This window comes from Buteo buteo, chromosome 1 (genome assembly GCF_964188355.1).
Source record: "Buteo buteo chromosome 1, bButBut1.hap1.1, whole genome shotgun sequence".
NCBI lineage: Eukaryota > Metazoa > Chordata > Aves > Accipitriformes > Accipitridae > Buteo > Buteo buteo.
The window spans coordinates 36,295,771-36,313,434 of record NC_134171.1 but is presented as its reverse complement, the minus strand read 5'-3'; the positions used below and the strand labels follow the sequence as shown (position 1 = coordinate 36,313,434).

General features: G+C 41.4%; 2 protein-coding genes across 8 annotated transcripts in view; one reads left to right on the top strand and one right to left on the bottom strand.

The window, feature by feature from the left end:
• SNX25 (sorting nexin 25) overlaps positions 1 to 2,163 on the top strand; it is an 89,843-nt gene extending 87,680 nt beyond the window's left edge. For both annotated transcript variants that reach the window (XM_075027441.1, XM_075027431.1), the window contains 2 exons: positions 598 to 698; positions 1,561 to 2,163. In XM_075027441.1, the coding sequence (XP_074883542.1) occupies positions 598 to 698; positions 1,561 to 1,635 (176 nt within the window). In that variant the 3' untranslated portion in view covers positions 1,636 to 2,163. The remainder of the gene's footprint in view (positions 1 to 597; positions 699 to 1,560) is intronic.
• A 1,409-nt stretch (positions 2,164 to 3,572) lies between these two features.
• LRP2BP (LRP2 binding protein) lies at positions 3,573 to 16,941 on the bottom strand. 6 transcript variants are annotated; one of them, XM_075027490.1, is made up of 8 exons: positions 16,675 to 16,941; positions 16,181 to 16,296; positions 14,040 to 14,153; positions 12,365 to 12,507; positions 12,182 to 12,287; positions 11,486 to 11,709; positions 5,609 to 5,774; positions 3,573 to 3,768 (listed from the first exon to the last, which is right to left on the bottom strand). In XM_075027490.1, exons 1-8 carry the CDS (start codon positions 16,736 to 16,738, stop codon positions 3,703 to 3,705), a joined length of 999 nt encoding a protein of 332 aa, XP_074883591.1. In that variant the 5' UTR covers positions 16,739 to 16,941; the 3' UTR covers positions 3,573 to 3,702. The 6 variants fall into 6 exon arrangements, with proteins under 6 accessions (XP_074883591.1, XP_074883599.1, XP_074883607.1 ...); XM_075027498.1 differs by having other exon boundaries at positions 16,181 to 16,293; XM_075027506.1 differs by lacking the exon at positions 16,181 to 16,296.
• Positions 16,942 to 17,664: the final 723 nt, after the last annotated feature.

The window sequence follows — 17,664 nt, the reverse complement described above, 5'->3', positions numbered from 1 at the left end:
TTACCTAGAATAGCCTTCCATAGTTGATTTGTGGTTTTGTTTGTTTCTGAGTTTGGAGAGATATGTCAGGACATAGCCGAATGCACTTTAAATTAACGATGAAGCATTGGATCACTATTTATTCTCTAATTTAATCCAAAACATAAATAGTTGGCTTAGAGTTATCTGCTTACTTGTGGGAAGTATTTTCTATGAAGATTGAGAGGCAATTAAAGTGCTCAATCTGTTTTAACTGTTGCAGGAGTTCTGTGTGGCTGAAGGTGGATTTAAGTGAATGATTTAATAATGTATGACATTAGACTTGACTCTGCAAGGTGAACTACCTAAAAGGCATACTATATATCATGTTAAAACACTAAAAATATTGTCATTGAGATGTATACACTATTATTAACTTGAGAATAAGGATATCTTTTCAACCTGTGACCTAAGTTACCTCTGTGTTTAAAAGGCTGGTGAATGGGGACCGTGTACCTTGCAGCCAAGGGCTGTGAAGTGCAGTGGTTTGGCTTCCCCTCCTTTATGGGCAGCAGTGTTAGCTGGAGGTGTTGCCTAGCGTGAGTGAAACAATATAAGCTGAAGTAATGTTTGTTGCAGATACTCTGCAGAGTCTTGTTGGACAACAAAATGCCCGTCATGGTGTAGTGAAAGTGTTCAATGCCTTGCAAGAAAGGAAGGCTAACAAGCATCTACTCTATGTGAGTAACCACAAAAGTAGCCTTTTAACTTCATAATCCTGCTAATTGCTGAGCTCTGGTCACTCAGTATTAAAGACTGGAGGGGGTGGGGTGTGCTTTTGCAGAGATTCATGTTGGACTACTGTTCCGTGTGCGACTAACTTTTTTTGTTATTAAAGTAAGTTGGAAAAAATGTACTTGGTTCCATCACTTGACTAATTTTGAATAACAAAGCTGTTTAAAAACAGTATTGCTTTTTGTCTAAAAGAGATCCTCTACCACATCCAACTTGCCTGACTTCATAAGGTGCAAACTGATTTCTTCATGGAGCTGAGAAAAACAAACATACCTTGGAGAATCCTAGGAAAGGAGAGCTCCAGGACTGGCTCACAGTTAGGACCTGACAGCCTTCCAGAAGTCCCTGTCCTCTACTGTTGGTTGGGACTGGTCGGAGTATGCAGCTGGATCCAAGTACAATAGCTTTGCTCTCAGTCAGTCTCTTCTGGCTCGTTTCCTGCAGCAGCCAGGCACATAACGAGCCTCGGCACAGGAGCGGAGGCAGCCCGCTCGGGAGGTGCCTGCCCTGGCGCTCGCTCGTGTAGCTACCGCGGCTCCCACAGAGCAGCACCAGTTTATACAGGGTGGGAAATCCCCACCTGAAAGCAGCTGCCTGTGGCACTTGCCTTCTTGCAGCCTTAAGGCGTTTCCCGTGTTATCTGTAGGGTGCGTGCCAACTTCAGGATGAAAGAAAAGTAGTTGCGTGAATGATGAGGAGAATGACTCTACACGCTTCTGTTACCTGTGATGCTCTAGGCATGACAGAAAGGAAGAAGAAGTTCTCATTTGGCACCTGCGCTCATCTTGACTCTTTTCTGTTTTTCAGGTTTTGCTGGAACTGCTGCTAACTGAACTGTGTCCTGAGCTGAGAGCTCATTTGGAGCAGCTTAATGCCGCTTAGGTTGGAATCTGCACAATTGGACCACTAGAGAAATGTCTATGTCCAATAATAGACATGAAACTTATTTTCCTCTTTTCCATAGAGGGCTGAGGACTATGATTATTTTTAGCGTTTTTCTTTCCTCTTGAGTTTTTTGTGAAGTAAACAGACTTGAAAAGATCTGATGCTGTAGTAGGGTAGACAAAACAATGCTGTATAGTTGCCAATTTTTATTTAAATTGTTCTATTTGACTACTCTTCTGTTTCAAATATAGATTGAAAAATAAATGTTCATATAAGCTGAAAGAAACCAGAAAATATTTTAAACATTTATGAAAAGAAATTTTGCTTATAGTGGTAAACTAATGAATGTTGTACAGTTCTAATCTCCTCACTGAGGATTTGAGCATTCCTTTTTTCTTGTGTATTGAAAAAGCCTTGTCGTGCAATACTACATGTAAAGCTATTGTGAAAATTTTATCAATTTTATTTTTACCAAAGATTTCCCGTAGTTTGAAGCATTTGTAAGCAATAAATAACACAACTGGATTGCAGTACTTGATAATGAGGCTGTACTGAGAGCTAATGAATGAGTTTGACAGCACTAGTTTCGTAAGGAATATTTACGTTACTTTGAAGTCTGTGTCGAAAATATGTATTGTAAACTGGTATGTCCTAACAGAATGCCTGTGTTAAATGTTAGTTCAGAGATTAGTGCTTATGAATTGCTTCTATGAATGATTAAGCAGACATTTAATTAAACCATTCTAATCACTTCCCTGATATTACTCAGGGCTGTTTTATTCAAATACCCCAATTTCAAACAACCTTAAGATCTTTCCCTTATTTTATACAAGGAAAGAAAACAATGTCTTCAGTGTTTTTTTAATTTATGTAAAAATATGTAAATATGGTCTTAATGCACATCTAAATAATTAAACATCATCAAAAATCCCTAGGTGACACTCATTACTTTCTTTTAAATTCAGTACAGTTGTGCTCTTAGAAAAACTGCTTGCAGTTAAGACTGGCTATATTGTAAGGTACATAAAATCCCTATGCTATATTTAAATCAATGTTTTTACTAATGTCTAGCCTTCTGCTCCAACAGTTTCAAAAAAGTTTTCAAGTCACAGCACAGTCCTAAAGAGCAAGCCAAATTCTGCACATATAAAGTTTTACAAGTAAGTAGGTATTTAGAAATGTGCAAGCTTACCATAGCAATCAGTAAAATTTACTAGTGGTTAATTGAAGTATCTTTTGGTAAAAGATTCAGCATAACATTGCTCAGGCATACACACCCCTAGCCAACGGGTTTTCAACTATTTCTGGTACAAACAGGGGCAGTGTAAATGCAGTATGAAGAATGATGGAGGAGAACAGGCCTCATGCAGAGGACACGCACATTGAATGTTTCCATACTAATGGTTTTTTTTCCATAGTTCTTTAAGTAGCATTTTCTAGTTTTAGAAGTTGACACGGTTTGAAGTGTAAAGCTTAGTGTCATACAGACCAATTTCCAACTTTGAATCTCTGCAGTCTAAGAGTAAAATGTGTTAAGACACATAAGTAGATCTAGATGCATTAACCAAGCATGTGACAGAAAGTATACACACCACTAACAAAAGTAAGATTTAAAAATAGTCATGACCTGTGAATGGGTTCTATGTGAAAACAAGACAATTTTGGGGTCTAGCTTTTCAGAATATGAAAATTTAATGTTTTAATACTAAAAATGCAGAAAAGGAAACAACCATTTTTGTTTGGTTTTGGTTTGATTCATGTGCTGTATGACATGAAGAAAACACAGGACATCTGTCCCAGTAAAATGTCCTTAATAAACCTGAAGTCTACAACACTATTTTTAAAAGTCTGCCTCATCTCAGTTAAAGGAAGAGTGTGAGCTTTCTGCTTTCTCTCTTTTTTTTTTTTTTTAGATAAAAAAAGAATCAGTATATTGCTTTAAATAATAATTTATAGAAAGCTGAAAAGCAAGCAGTAAGTGATGAACAGTCTACAATTGCTGGAGTTTAAAGATGTTTTATTGTAGGAAATATATGTATACACCAGTCATGGTTAAAGGAAGCACTAAATTCTCCCAAGATTAGCTGCCAGTTCAAGGTCAGAAGCAACGCCAGGATCCAGAAGGCAGGCCTTTGAAAACAAAGATAGGGAGTTCTAGTTTATAGCTAAAATAAAATTGTGTATTGTCAATATAACATTAATAAGGTCTTTAAGTTTTGTTGACATTACCTGAGGTAATCAACTTGTTAAAATATTAAAGAGTTAATATATTCAGCTTTAAATCCCTGTTTCTGATGCCACGTGAGACGAATGCAGTATTTAAAATGAGCATACTTGACTATAGTGTTAGGCTTGGTTTTATTTTTTTATTATTCTGTTTGTTGGTATGGTATGCGCTGGTACTGCAGTCAGAAATAGACATCTGCTTACAGCCTAGATCAGTTACACTCGCTTCCATCATGTGTTTCAGTACCCTCTGGAATGCCTGTCTTCTCTTTCTCACCTCTTTCAAAACTGACTGGGTCTAAGAACAGGAGGCCAAAACCACAGCTAAGCAGTTAATTAAAAAAGCAAACATGACTTTAATTTTAAGGGGGTATAATTGTACAGTTAATATGAGACTTATTTTGCAGATACAAAAGAAACTGAACACACCCACAACTCTTGTTCTAGTTACTGTGTCAGGTAGCTTCCTTGTTTATTTTCTGTTCCTTCTCTTTTGTTGTTGATGCAGAGATGCATGGCACCAGTCACTAGAAATGATCTCTCTCTGTACACTAAGAAGCTAGTGGCATTCCTAGATCAGTCTCAGATGTACAGCTAGTGAACGGTGAGTGAAAGTTGTCATTTTCTTTCAGTTGTGGTGGTTACACTAGACCTGATGGAAGACAGTGGGAAGGGCTGTACTCAGACAAAGCCATGCAGCAACTTAATCCTCATGGGCCTCTTCCATGCCTTAAGACTTACCTAGGACTACTGGCTACAGTGTTCGTAACACCCCAGCTTATGTTCCTTTTCCGATCTCCTCCTCATCTTATCCTCTATAACACTTCGACAGCAGGAGAACAAAATGTTTAAAATGTCTGTATTCAGAGGTTCACCTGCTCTGTTAGGCTTCTTGTATTAGTGGCTTCCTTGAATAAGGAGCCACAAAAATTGTTATTTGATAATTTATCATTTACATTACTCTCCATTTATTTGGATTGTACCAAGCTGGACCTCAAAGTATTCTACTTGTGGAAACAAATGGTCTCTACATGCACAGAAATCATCAAGTCTCTCTGACACACAGATCCAATCTTGCTACACTCCCTGCAGTTGGCATAATCATCTTGCCTTGACTGTACCTTTTGGTACCACTGATACTATTTAGCAGATTCATCTTCTAGAAGCTGTTATCGATCTTTTTCCTCAAGCAATAAATCTTACTTCAGAACTTTCAAAAAATGTGACCTGTTTTTTCCCTATGTATCAGTAGCAGTAGATCCTCAGCTATTGTCATGCTTGGTTTTATGTTTACATTTTTAGCAACCAGTTATGACTGATTTAAGTATTGTTAATGAGGACTGTGATTGTTAGAGAATCTAAAGTTAAGGAAAAGTTAAGATTTTTCAGTTTGAGAGAATGACAGACAGAAAATTAATTGGGGATAAAATTATTCAAATTGTTTAGCTAATTTATCTTCAAGGTACCAAGCTCTTTGCTGTGGTGATTATCACAGATTTTTTGTTGTTGTTTGGCAGAACGCGTTGTTTGCTTAAGCAGGTGGACAGGTAGTATCCTTTCAAGACTATTTTCAGTAGCTTTCAATATACTTCTATTTTACTTTTATCATTTTCTTGCACAGACTTTTTTTTAAACATAAATAATGTTGGAGTCTTTAACCAGACAGCAAGTGTTAAAGACTCAAATCCAAGGTATCACGCAATTTCGTGAGATATGAACTAGCCTGTAAGACTTCTCAACTTACCTTAGAATAGCATTTTTTAGCAGCGGCTTGATCTTGCTGCACACCTAGGCCAAGCTGGAGGCATCTAGCCAAGTAGAAAGCAGCCATAGCAACTCCCTTGGCTACATATCTAGGAAGACAGTCGGTTACCTTTGCTAACATATCGATGTCATCATTTTCTGTAATCCTGTTGTGGAATTTACAGCATTAGGTTACATAACGCTATTTCAAGCAATAATGTAAGTCAACCATTTATGACTTCACAATGCCTCCTTTCCATTTACATCATTCATTATCCAAAATAAGCTGAAATTTACTGAAATGTATTCAGCAGCCTGATGAGAATTCTTCTATTCAGAATTTGAAGTTAGTCTTACTTGAATATTATGATATTAAATAGCAAACAAATATGTAACTTTTGCAGTCACTTTCACTATAGTTATACTAGTTATAAAAGGCAGTATATTTTATGCTAATTGTTCCTATTAAAATATTTCAGGGAAATTAATATATATGTGGAAGACAGGCAAAGGTCTTAATTCATACAGTTGAGCAACCTCATCAAGTGGGAGATGTCCCTGCCCACAGCAGGGGGGTTGGAACTAGATGTTCTTTAAAGGTCCAACCCAAACCATTCCATGATTCTATGATACTAAAATTCCAAGTTCTTACTAGGCTGTTGGCAAATCAAAGTAATCTGAAGATCTTCATTTTCAGCATGTTGTTTTTACTAAGAACCGTTTTAAGAATTGGAGGCTTATAGGTTATACTGTACATAACCACTTAATGTTTGTATGTTTGTACACAATGTAGCAAACCGTAGTTGGTATGAACATAGAAGGACATTCCAAGTGAAACAAGCTAGACTAGCTATCAGTCTACTTAACAGTGCAAGAGAAAGACAAGCAGCATTTCACAGAGAAAAGAATCCTTTTCAGCAATGACTATAGCAGTGTTCATAGCTGAATGACTGAATTACCAGAGCTGCTGCTATGTGGTGGTGCAGCTGCTGTAAGATGGTAAGTTGTGACACATTTATTGCTGGGCAGCAGCAGCAGCTTCATACCGCAAAAAGCGTGAATGCTGTTGTGTGCAGCTTATATAAGTAGTCTGTCTGCATCTTATCTCCAGCAAATTAATAATTTGACACATTGAACTTTTAGCATATACTAGCCAGCTCTGGAGGTTTGTTACAGAAATGTGCTGTTTATCAGCTACAGAACCGGCACCAACATAGCTTTTCTCCTCCATGACTAGTTCAAGGTACAGAAACTTGACACAGACTGGCTATTTTGAATATCGCAGCCTATAACAGAAGTCGCTCTTTCTGCCATACACAAACCACTCCAGCGTGTATGTCGGTGGAGCAGCAAGTCCCACGGTGACTGCCTGTGAAAAGGCTGGTCTGTGCTACCGAGCCATGGCTCAGACAAGTACCTCTACACAAGCAGATAATCACCAGAAACCACTTGCCTGCAGATGCCTATTTTGTGGTCCAGGCTTAAAAATGCTGATGTAGCATGCATCCCCATAAGCAGCAACTGATGATAAGCTCAAGGGTAATGACTTGTCACTGTGTGCAGCAGCTACTCCTAGTTCCCAGACCATGCTGCTTGGAGTGCCTATTGCAGGATGCCACCCAGTATCAATGCTTACCTTTCCTGTAAAGGACACAGGAACTGGACCAAAACACATTGAGCCACAGAGCAAGGAAAAGATGGGGTGGAAATCAGTGGGTAGAAATTACATTCAGATGGCAGAGGTGGAGAGCATTATACTGCTATAATTATTATTATACTACAGAGTATTATACTACTTGTATAATACTTGTATTCTTTGCAGTATTAGAGGGGACGAGACGGAGATCGTTAAGTGGTTTCAGAGCCATGCTCCTGTGGCGGACACCACAGAGAATGAGGACCTTGGACCCTGATGACCCACAAAAGCAGGACCCTGCTTCAGCTCCCGCCTTCCAGCATTACAGCCACAACCAGATAGGAAGCTTTAACAGCTGCGGACACCCACAAGCAAGGCCTGCAAGGAGGAACTACACCAGCAGCACAGAGCGGGTACCACAAAAAGAAACGACGGGTGTTCGTAGTGGGTGACTCTCTGTTACGGGTCACTGAGGCGCCCATCTGCCGGATTGACAGGGAGTCACGAGGGGTGTGCTGCCTTCTGGGAGCAAAGGTCTGAGATGCTGCTGAGGGGGTGCCACAACTTGTCAAGAGCACAGGCTACTATCCGTTGCTACTCCTTCACGTGGGCACGAATGACACTGCAAGCCGGAACCTGGGCAGAATCAAGGAAGACTACAAAGCCCTGGGGGTGCAAGAGAGAAGTATTGGTGCCCAGGTTATCTTTTCTTCCATTTTACCGCTTAGAGGAAAGTGTGCGGCCAGAAATAGACATATAATGCAAATCAACTTCTGGCTTCGTGGCCATTGTGAGGGTTTTGGCTTTTATGACAACAAGACATTCTTCGATGACAATAGCCTATTAGGGAGGGATGGGATCCACCTGTCTAGAAGAGGCAAGGGAATCTTTGACAGCAGGCTGGCTGGCTTGGTGAGGTGAGCCCTAAACTGAAGGACTTGAGCTCCGGGGTCCAAAGCGGCAACACTTGCGCCATTGCAGCCAACGGGGGAATGAGCCAGGCCAACCAGAGCTGCGACAAATATTCCTTGGCTGCCTCCCAGGATGAGAACCAGAAGACCAACCACCTCACGTGTGTGTATACCAATGCACACAGCCTGGGGAACAAACAGGAGGAACTGGAGCTCCGTACACAGTCAGAAAGTTAGGATATCACAGGAATAACTGAAACATGGTGGGACAGCTCACATGACTGGAGGATTGTGATGGATGGCTATAGGCTGTTTTGTAAAGACAGGCAGGGAAGAAGAGGAGGAGGAGTTGCCCTCTATGTTAAGGAGAACCTTGAATGTACAGAAGTCACCTACAGCGATTGTGGAAGCCCTATCAAATGCCTCTGGGTCAGAATGAGAGGGGTTGTCTCCAAGGGGGATCTTAACAGTACGGCTCTGCTACCAACCTCCAAACCAAGATGATAAGGCAAACAAAGCAATATATGGGTCACTTAAGCAAGCTTGGGGTCAACAGAAGCAGGTCCTTGTGGGTGACTTCAACTACCCAGACATTTGTTAGAACAATTGTAGGAGATGGCTTGTAACCCCTGAAACAAAGATTGAGAGAAGCAGTGTGAGGGAAGCATGAACAATTGCGAGATGAAACTTGGTAAAGATAAGGGGCGTGGGGGGGGCGGCCACCAAGAGAGCTGAAAAGGCAGAGGTTCTCAACACTTTCTTCATCTCTGTCTTTACCAGCACTATTGGGCCCCAGGTTGATGCAAACACTGACGCACCGTCAGTGAAGGAAGCATTGGTATGTGAACTATTAAAGGAGCTTGACCCCTACAAATGAACGGGCCCCAAAAATATCCACATGAGGGTGTTAAGAAAGCTGGCTGATGTCGTTGTGAGACCACTCTCCATAATATTTGAGAAGTCATGAACATCAGGCAACATCCCAGAAGACTGGAAGAAGGCTAATGTCAGCCCCCCACCTACAACAAGGGCTTAAAGGAGGATCCAGGAAATTACAGGCCCATCAGTCTTACTTCAGTCCCTGGGAAAGTTATGGAACGAATCCTCCTGGGGGCTATCACAAGTCAAATGAAGCACGTGTCTGGGAGAAGCCAGCATGGACTCACCAAGGGCAAATCGTGCTTGACAAACCTGATCACCTTCTATGACAAAGTAACCTGCTCGGTTGATGTGGGGTGAGTGGTGGACATTGCCTACCTGGATTTCTCCAAGGCTTTCAGTACAGTTTCCCACAGCCTCCTCCTAGAGAAACTGATGGGTTACGGATTAGACAAGTGGTCTGTGCGGTGGGTGGGAAACTGGCTGACACGCCGCACCCAGGGGGTGCTGGTAAATAGCTCCTTTTCAAATTGGCAACCTGTCACAAGCTGGGTCCCCAGGGACTGATATTGGGCCCAACGCTGTTTAATATCTTTGTAAGTGATCTGGACTATGGGATCAAGCGTGCCCTGATGAAGTTTGCCAATTATACCAAACTGAGTGGGGAAGCGGACACTCGGAAGGGAGAGGCACCCTGCAGGAAGACCTGGATAGGCTGGAAGAGTGAGCTAATGTCCTGGTTTCAGCTGGGATAGAGTTGATTGGCTTCCTAGTAGCTGGAACAGTGCTATGTTTTGAGTTCAGTGTGAGAAGAATCTTGGTAACACTGATGTTTTCATTTGTTGCTATGTAATGTTTAGTTTAAAGTCAAGGATTTTTCAGCTTTTAATGCCCAGCGAGTGAGAAAGCTGGAGGGGCACAAGAAGTTGGCACAGGACACAGCCAGGGCAGCTGACCCAAACTGGCCAAAGGAGTATTCCATACCATGGGACGTCACATCTAGTGTATAAACTGGGGGGAAGGGGTGAAATTGCTGCTCAGGGAATAACTGGACATCGATCAGTGGGTGGTGAGCAATTGCATTGTGCATCATTTGTATATTCCAATCCTTTTATCATTATTGCTGTCACTTTATTAGTGTTATCATTATAATTTTTAGTTTCTTCTTTTCTGTTCTATTAAACTGCTCTTCTCTCAACCCACAAGTTTTACTTCTTTTCCCAATTTTCTCCCGCATCCCACTGGAGGGCAGGGGGGGAGTGAGTGAGCAGCTGTGTGGTGCTTAGTTGCTGGCTGGGGTTCAACCACAACAGCTACCAAGAACCTTATGAAGTTCAACAAAGACAAGCGTAAGGCCTTGCACCTGGGAAAACATAATCCAGGAGTGCAGCACAGGCTGGGATCTACCCAGCTGGGGAGCAGCTCTGTGGAAAGGGACCTGGGGGTCCTGGTGGACAGCAAGCTCCATATGAGTGAACAGTGTGCTGCTGCGGCCATGAAACCCAACAGGATGCAGATTGCATCAACAAGGGCATCACCAGCAGAGATAAAGGAGTCATTAGCCCACTCTGCTCAGCGCTGGTCAGGCCACACCTGGAATACTGTGTTCAGTTTTGGTCCCTGCTACACAAGAAAGATGTGGACAGGCCAGAGAGGGTCCAGAGAAGGCCACACAAATGATCAAAGGCCTGGGAAGCCTGCCGTATGAGGAAAGGCTGAGAGCACTGGGCTTGTTCAACCTTGAGAAAAGAAGGCTTAGGGGAGACCTTACCACCACGTTCCAATATTTAAAGGGTGGCTACAAAGAAGATGGAGATTCCCTTTTTACAAGGAGTCACATGGAAAAGACGAGAGGTAGTGGGTACAAGTTACTCCTGGGGACATTCTAATTGGACACGAGGAAAATTTTTCACAAGAACAATCAGCCTTTGGAATAATCTCCCCAAGGAAGTGGTGGATTCCCCAACATTGGACGCTTCTAAGATGTGACTGGACAGGGTGCTGGGCCACCTTGTCTAGACCATGCTTTTGTCGAGACAGGTTAGCCCAGATGATCCTTGAGGTCTCTTCCAGCCTGGTATTCTATGACTGTAGGGGTTTAAAAGGGAATGGTGAAGGCAGGAGCCTAGAGGAGATTATGGACTGAGGAGACAAGAAGGCAGGGTTGCCTGTAGGGCTTCTACTTGGTCTACTTGGGATTCTACTTCAAGGCTGTTTTGCTTCACAGGATCAGAAAGAAAAGTTCAAGTGTACTGAGTAATTGAGAACCTTATAGTATTAATTTTGTCTGTGATTTGCTATTCCCTCTTTAGAGATGAGGTTTTGTAATTCATTCTCTCAAATGTCTCTTGAGTTTGAGAGACAAGAGCATGAATTTATCAATCATTTTAATCTGAGTTACGTGGTCTTACATGAAGAACCATAATAAAAAATAAAGCAAAATTAACTTCACCTTTTGGCTACTGCAACAGCTGTTGAGTAAAATTTTCTATTATAATAATATTCCACAAGATGGCCTTGAGCATAGATGTTTCCACGTTTTGCCGCTTCTCTCAAACACTCCAAAGCAGATTTAGTGTTTCGACGTATACCTTGTCCATAGAGATACATAACACCAAGTGCTCCCTGTGATTCCAGATTTCCATTGCCACATGCTTCTGAATGCCAGAAAAAGGCCTAAACAATAGGCATAAAGTTGGAGTATATATTTACTTTAGCTGCTTTTCTTGCATACTGTTTCCACAAAAGCTTTTACATCAACCACCCTGTAAGAAGTGCTTATACATAAAAGAAAGCAGAATCCTTGTGAGGCTTTTAAACCTGCTTCATTTACTGTCAGAAATGTCAATCAGTAACATCTGCTTGATTTCTGAAGGTTACCAAAGCTGACAAAACTTAAATCCATTCTATCCTTCTCACTGATACTCCCACTAAAAAAAAAATAAAATAATAATCTTGGCTAGTAGTGTCAAATGAGTCAAAATGAGGGGTTCTGGCCATCTGTTCATACAGGCTTAAATGGATGATAATGCCTAGCAGAACTTACTTAAAATACAGCTTTCAGAGTCAAATATATCACTGTAATCTTTCTGTGAAATTCAAAATTAATTGAGACTCATGAAACTCAAAAGGTACAAGTGGGCTTTACCTTCTTCAGATCTTTTAGAACTGACACAGAATAAAGCATTCCTAAAGTACTCTGGGCCTTTACGCTTGCTTTTGGATTTCCATGGTCTGCAGCAATAAGCCACAACCTAAGAAAATGGGTACAAAGAAAGTTTAAGTAACACAGCATCTTATATTCATTAGGAAAATTACTGACTGCTATTACCTTTCAGCCTCTTTAGTTGACTGCTTAACACCACATCCTTCATAATACGCTCTGCCAAGATTGTACGCAGCTGCAAACTTCAAGTGTCTTGCTTCCGGGGAATCAGAGTAGAGTATTTTCTTCATGTATTCCACTCCCCTTTCCTAAAATTGAGACATTTTAGTTATTGCATTCAGACTGCAAAGAGGATGAAATAAAGAGTCTGAGAATCCACTAACTTCTGCAAGACAGGTGATTTTTCCACACTGAAGAAAGGCTGAGGCATACTGGTAGGACAGTCTGGAGAACAGTGTTATACCAAAGCAGAACTGATCTTTGATTACTAGAGACCCCCTAGATTTTTGACTCCAACATATTTTTAATGTGAAACATTTCCCTATAAATGTTCATCTATGTTCATCTGATATTGTATCACTCTTCTTCACTGATAAACATTTTCTCAAAAATATTCTTGTGCATATATAAATGAAAGTGACATCCTAAACTTGCTATATTTTCAATTTTAGACTTCTGTAAACTTTTTCATATTGCATAATGTATCTGAAATCACAGAGCAACCTTAACAGAAGGCAAAGTGATACAACAGCACACTCCATTAAAAATACCTTAGATTCATAATGGACAAAAAAATGATAATGTTAAATAAGCAAACGGAGAACATTGCATATGAGCAGCTGTATAGTGTATCATCCAAGGACCTCAAAAGTATTTTGGAAACAAGTTTTACACTGTTAGGTTTTAGCATGGACACCCTGTTTAAATACACTAGAAACAGTCCTTTGCAAAAGGATCCTCTTTTATTCACCTTTCATATTGTAATACACAAAAAAGAAAGAAACTTTACTAAAATGTTTATTTGCAACTAAACCAATGTAGTAATTACACAGGCATACAGAACAAACGAACCGCCTCTAAAAACCAGCAGAATATTTTCTGCTTTGCTGACAATCCTCTAAGCACCAGACAAGAGTCTGTTTTGTTAATACACCGTTTGGTTCATTTTTTTCCCCTCCTGTTTTGTTACCTACCCTTCCTTTTGTCCTATTTGTATTCTTTCCTCATACTGCTTTTCAAGATCATGTTCTCCAATAAATTAACTCTTCTCTTCTTATTGTAGCAAGTCATTCCTTCGTCTTCCTTTTTTGTAACGTAAATCTTCAATTTGAATTCTTCAAATTCTTGCAAATGTAATTCTTCATTTGTCTAATTTAAAAATATTACTGCCCACCACTGGCAGAAGCACAATCTTCTTTAGCATCCATGTAAAAAACATCTTTGTGCAACAGATGTTTTACACTTTGAAATATAGTTGTTGGATTTCCATTTTTACACATTTTATTTTCATTTATATACACTGCTTATTAAAAAGTAACAAATTAATAGCAATTTTTAAACATAGCTTCCACACAAAGTACAACCAAACCCTCAGAAGTTGTATTTTAAAATACAAATTGTCATATTTTTCAGATAAACCTGTTTTATTATAGCTTTTTTTGAGAACTTCTTCAGCCCAGAACCCTCTCTTTAATGACGCTTTGTAAACATCTGTACTTTATGAAATTAATTGTAAATCAAAGACCAGTTTATTTTAAACTAAATAATCAAGCTTACAAAGAAGCTCTTAGTAATTATCAGCTAATATTAAAAGTAAAAAGTGTACAGCCAGGTTACTCACAGGGTCTTCTTTAGTGCCTAGCCCATCATAATGCATTACACCAAGCTGATACATTGCTTGAAAATCTGTATCCTCAATTTTTTCAAATTGTATTAATGCTTCTTCATACAACCCCTAGGAAAGACAGAATAAACAATGAAGGACACAGAACGAAGCGTACATATGGCAGGCTAACTTGCCAGTATATACTCCTACTGTTTTTCAACCTGGAACATTTCCCTCATGAAGAAAGAACAAAAAAATGCAACCATAGAAGTGGCAGAAAACAGAAGTAGAGAAAGTCAACAATCACAAAGGTGGATAGGGTGGAAGCACTTAGAACTTTCAAACAATTTTTCTTTTTTTTAATATATATTAAAAAAGCCCTAAATATAAGTAGTGGTATACAAACAACATCTCTGAAACCAAAATTCTGACAACCTTTCTTCCCCTCCCCCAAAATGTCATCTTTTTAGTTTAAGGAGGTCAGAGTCTGATTCAGATGCCCTGCCCTATCTATCTGACATCCCTTAACTTAAGTGAGCTATTCTTATACCTCAAGGGTTTAAGAATCTGCTTTTACATCTGAACTAAGGGTTGGTTTCACAAAGACTAAACTCAGATGTCTGAAGATTTTATGGACCCAGCTGTCTGCCCCACATTTCTTATGAAGGCATCACCTGCAACAGCAGAGATACTTTCACTTGTAAAAAAGAATCTTAGAGAGTATTTGCTTCTGCATTAAGTCGAAGAAGAAACTAGATGTAAAAATACACAGTTAAACAACTGTAATGTAACAGTTAACTGAGCCTGGAGTCCTTACTAAAATATTTTTATATAAGCATACTAAGTAAAAACAATATTGAAATTAAAATGTTCTTCTCTATAATTTTCCGTATGCTTTGATAAAACAATACCAGACTGCAAAAGCTTAAAACTGAGCAATAGTTCAACAGTCAGTCAAACATCCTCACAATGACAAAACACCCCTTGTTAATATTGTCCTAACTATTAATTGTCTAAACTACTAATTGTCTCAGGAGCTTAGCCATAATGACTGTGTGGGCTTTGTATTTTTTAAGAAGTCTGGAAAAATAACAGTGCCTTTTTACAACCAGCTGTCATGAGTATCAGAAAAAGACGTATGGGAAGCACCTGTACTCTCACCTTTCCTGAGAATTTTAGTGCTATAAGGAGTCATATGGCTCTGATCAGACAGTGATTTTTATCTAACATCTGAAATTGCAGTACTATGGGAACATGCATTTTTAAGCACTACAGACATATGTCCAAAAATCTGGAAATTAAAACCTGCTCAAAGAATAAATTTAGGGATGGACAGCAATATATAACAGGGACATCCAAACCAGCTCATCAAGAAACACACAGGTCTTCTGCTCCAAGGGGTCAGTTGTGATCATGCCAAAATCAGGCAATTCATTAACACAAACATTAAGAAGGACAGGGCCCAGAAAGCAGAAGCCCTGAGTGAGTTAATTCTGTTCCTGCTGCAAACCCTGAGACTGATTTAGACTGTGCCACTAGCTGCACTACAAACTACTGAATCCATGTACATCACATTTGAAAATACATGAGTCAGTACTTGTACTACATTCTTCTCCATCTTCCTGAACTGAGTTATTCTAATTTGCACAAGCAATTGAGGTTTATGTTCACCTGCCAGCCAGTCTTACACCGTTCCCCAAGCGTTTACTTTCAAATACACAGGCGATGCAATTTTAGCCAAAGTGGGCAGGGACAGAAATCTCAAAATAACATGTTTCAGCAAATTTCATCAGAACTGGTGGATAGGTAGGGAACAAATATTGAAAGCTGTGTCTTGGGTCTGGGACCAGTACCACGTTAACTGAAACCAGTGTGTTGTGTTTGGCCAGTCACCTGGCCAAAAACCAACTGGGCTTGGGTGTTAGCTCTAGGAATAGGCTGCTGCTTACTTATCTGGTCCTTAGGAGGCCTGGAAGACACCACTAGATGTTTGGGGAGAGTGTAGGAAAAACATATTTAGGGGGAACACCTGGCGATTTTCATGGGGAAAAAACAGGCATAGGCATCTCTTGCAGTTTTTTTTAAGTTCTCTCTCTTTCAATGGTATTGAAAATTGTCAGCTTTATAATATTTACTTAAAAGATGGAAACCACAACCTCTTCGTAGCACAGTTGTCCTTTCAGAAAAGGTGCCAGAGGATCTCCGCCTGCTGTTCTCTTCGCCAACAGCTCCTCTGCTTTTGCAAATAAAGCAGCACGGCTGCAGCTCTCTGCTTAAAAAATAGACATACATTTGCTTTTTTCCCCAAAGAGATGGAACAGCATCAATAAGCACACCAACGGTCTGAAGCTGGTGGTGTCCCCCTTTCATGACATTTTTTTTAAGACGAAGATGAAAGAGAGAGCTATTTGATAAAAGGGAAAAGTTCAGTGAAGACAACCAGACCCTTGTGAACCTTAAGTTCGCCGCAGAGGAGCTTAAAAGCGAACCTGAACCAAAGCGGGGACTTCGCATCACAGAATACCTGTCGGTGTCTGCTGGGAAGCAGCGTGGCTGGGGGAGCCTCACGGGCCCGGCTCCAGCCCGGCCCGCGGGGCCCTACCGGAGGGGCGGGCGGGGGGTGGTGGTGCTCCGCAGGTCGGCTCCGTACCTGGCGCCTCGGGGCCGGGCCGGGCGCCGCCGGCCCGGGGCAGGGGCTCGCTGCGCAGCTTCATCCCGGCCCGGCGGCGAGCGGCCTGCCGGGCGGCCCGCAGCCGGGAGGGGGCCAGGCCAGGCTCCGCCGGGTACCGGTGAGCCGCGAGCCCCGCGGCCGCGCCTGCTGGTGTCGGGCTCCCCGAGCCGCCGGGGGCGGGGGAGGAGGGCGGCCGCCCCGCCGTGTGAGGCGGCGGGGCGCCTCAGGCGGGTGGCGGTTGGTGGGTGTGCGGCGGTTGGCAGTTGGCGGGTGGCGGTTGGCGGCCGGCGGGTGGCGGTTGTCCCGCTTGCTGTCCCGGCCCACCCCCCCACCGCGGCCCCGTGGCCTTTAACACGGCCGAAGAAGGAAGACGGGGAAAGTAACGCTCCCTTCGCGTTTGGGGCCATTTTTCCCAAGGAAAGGAGAGTGACAGTGTCACGTAGGCCGGGGGTCTGTGGAGATAGCATTCTAGCTGTTGGCCAGTGCCAAACAGTGCGAAAATACGTGACGGGAAAGGACAGGCTGCGGTTTGGGCATCCGCCGGATCTTTCCCACTACCTGCCTGTCCTGTTGCAAATTAAATGCGGAAGCCCAATGGGCAAAAATAACAAACTCTGAATGCAATTCAGTTAAAAGGGCACTAGGCCACGAAGCTTCAGTCTAGAAGATCAGACTTCACTACTTCCAGTGATCAGAAACTGTTTCGTTGTAATGCATTTTGTTTTCCCCATGTAGATACTACAAAACCTAGAAGGATAATTGAGGGAAAATGCTGTTTGAAGCTGATTTCTCCTGAAATGTGAGGCATTGTTTCCACTTCTGTTGATAGCTTCTGGCTGTCTCTCTTATAAAAAGGGATATAATACCAAAATGCTGTGAGAGTGCTTTTAAAATTATCTTTAGCTGCATTCCGGCTTTTTTTTTTTGCTTTTTTTTTTTCCCCGAGGATTATCATCCTTCCATTTTTGG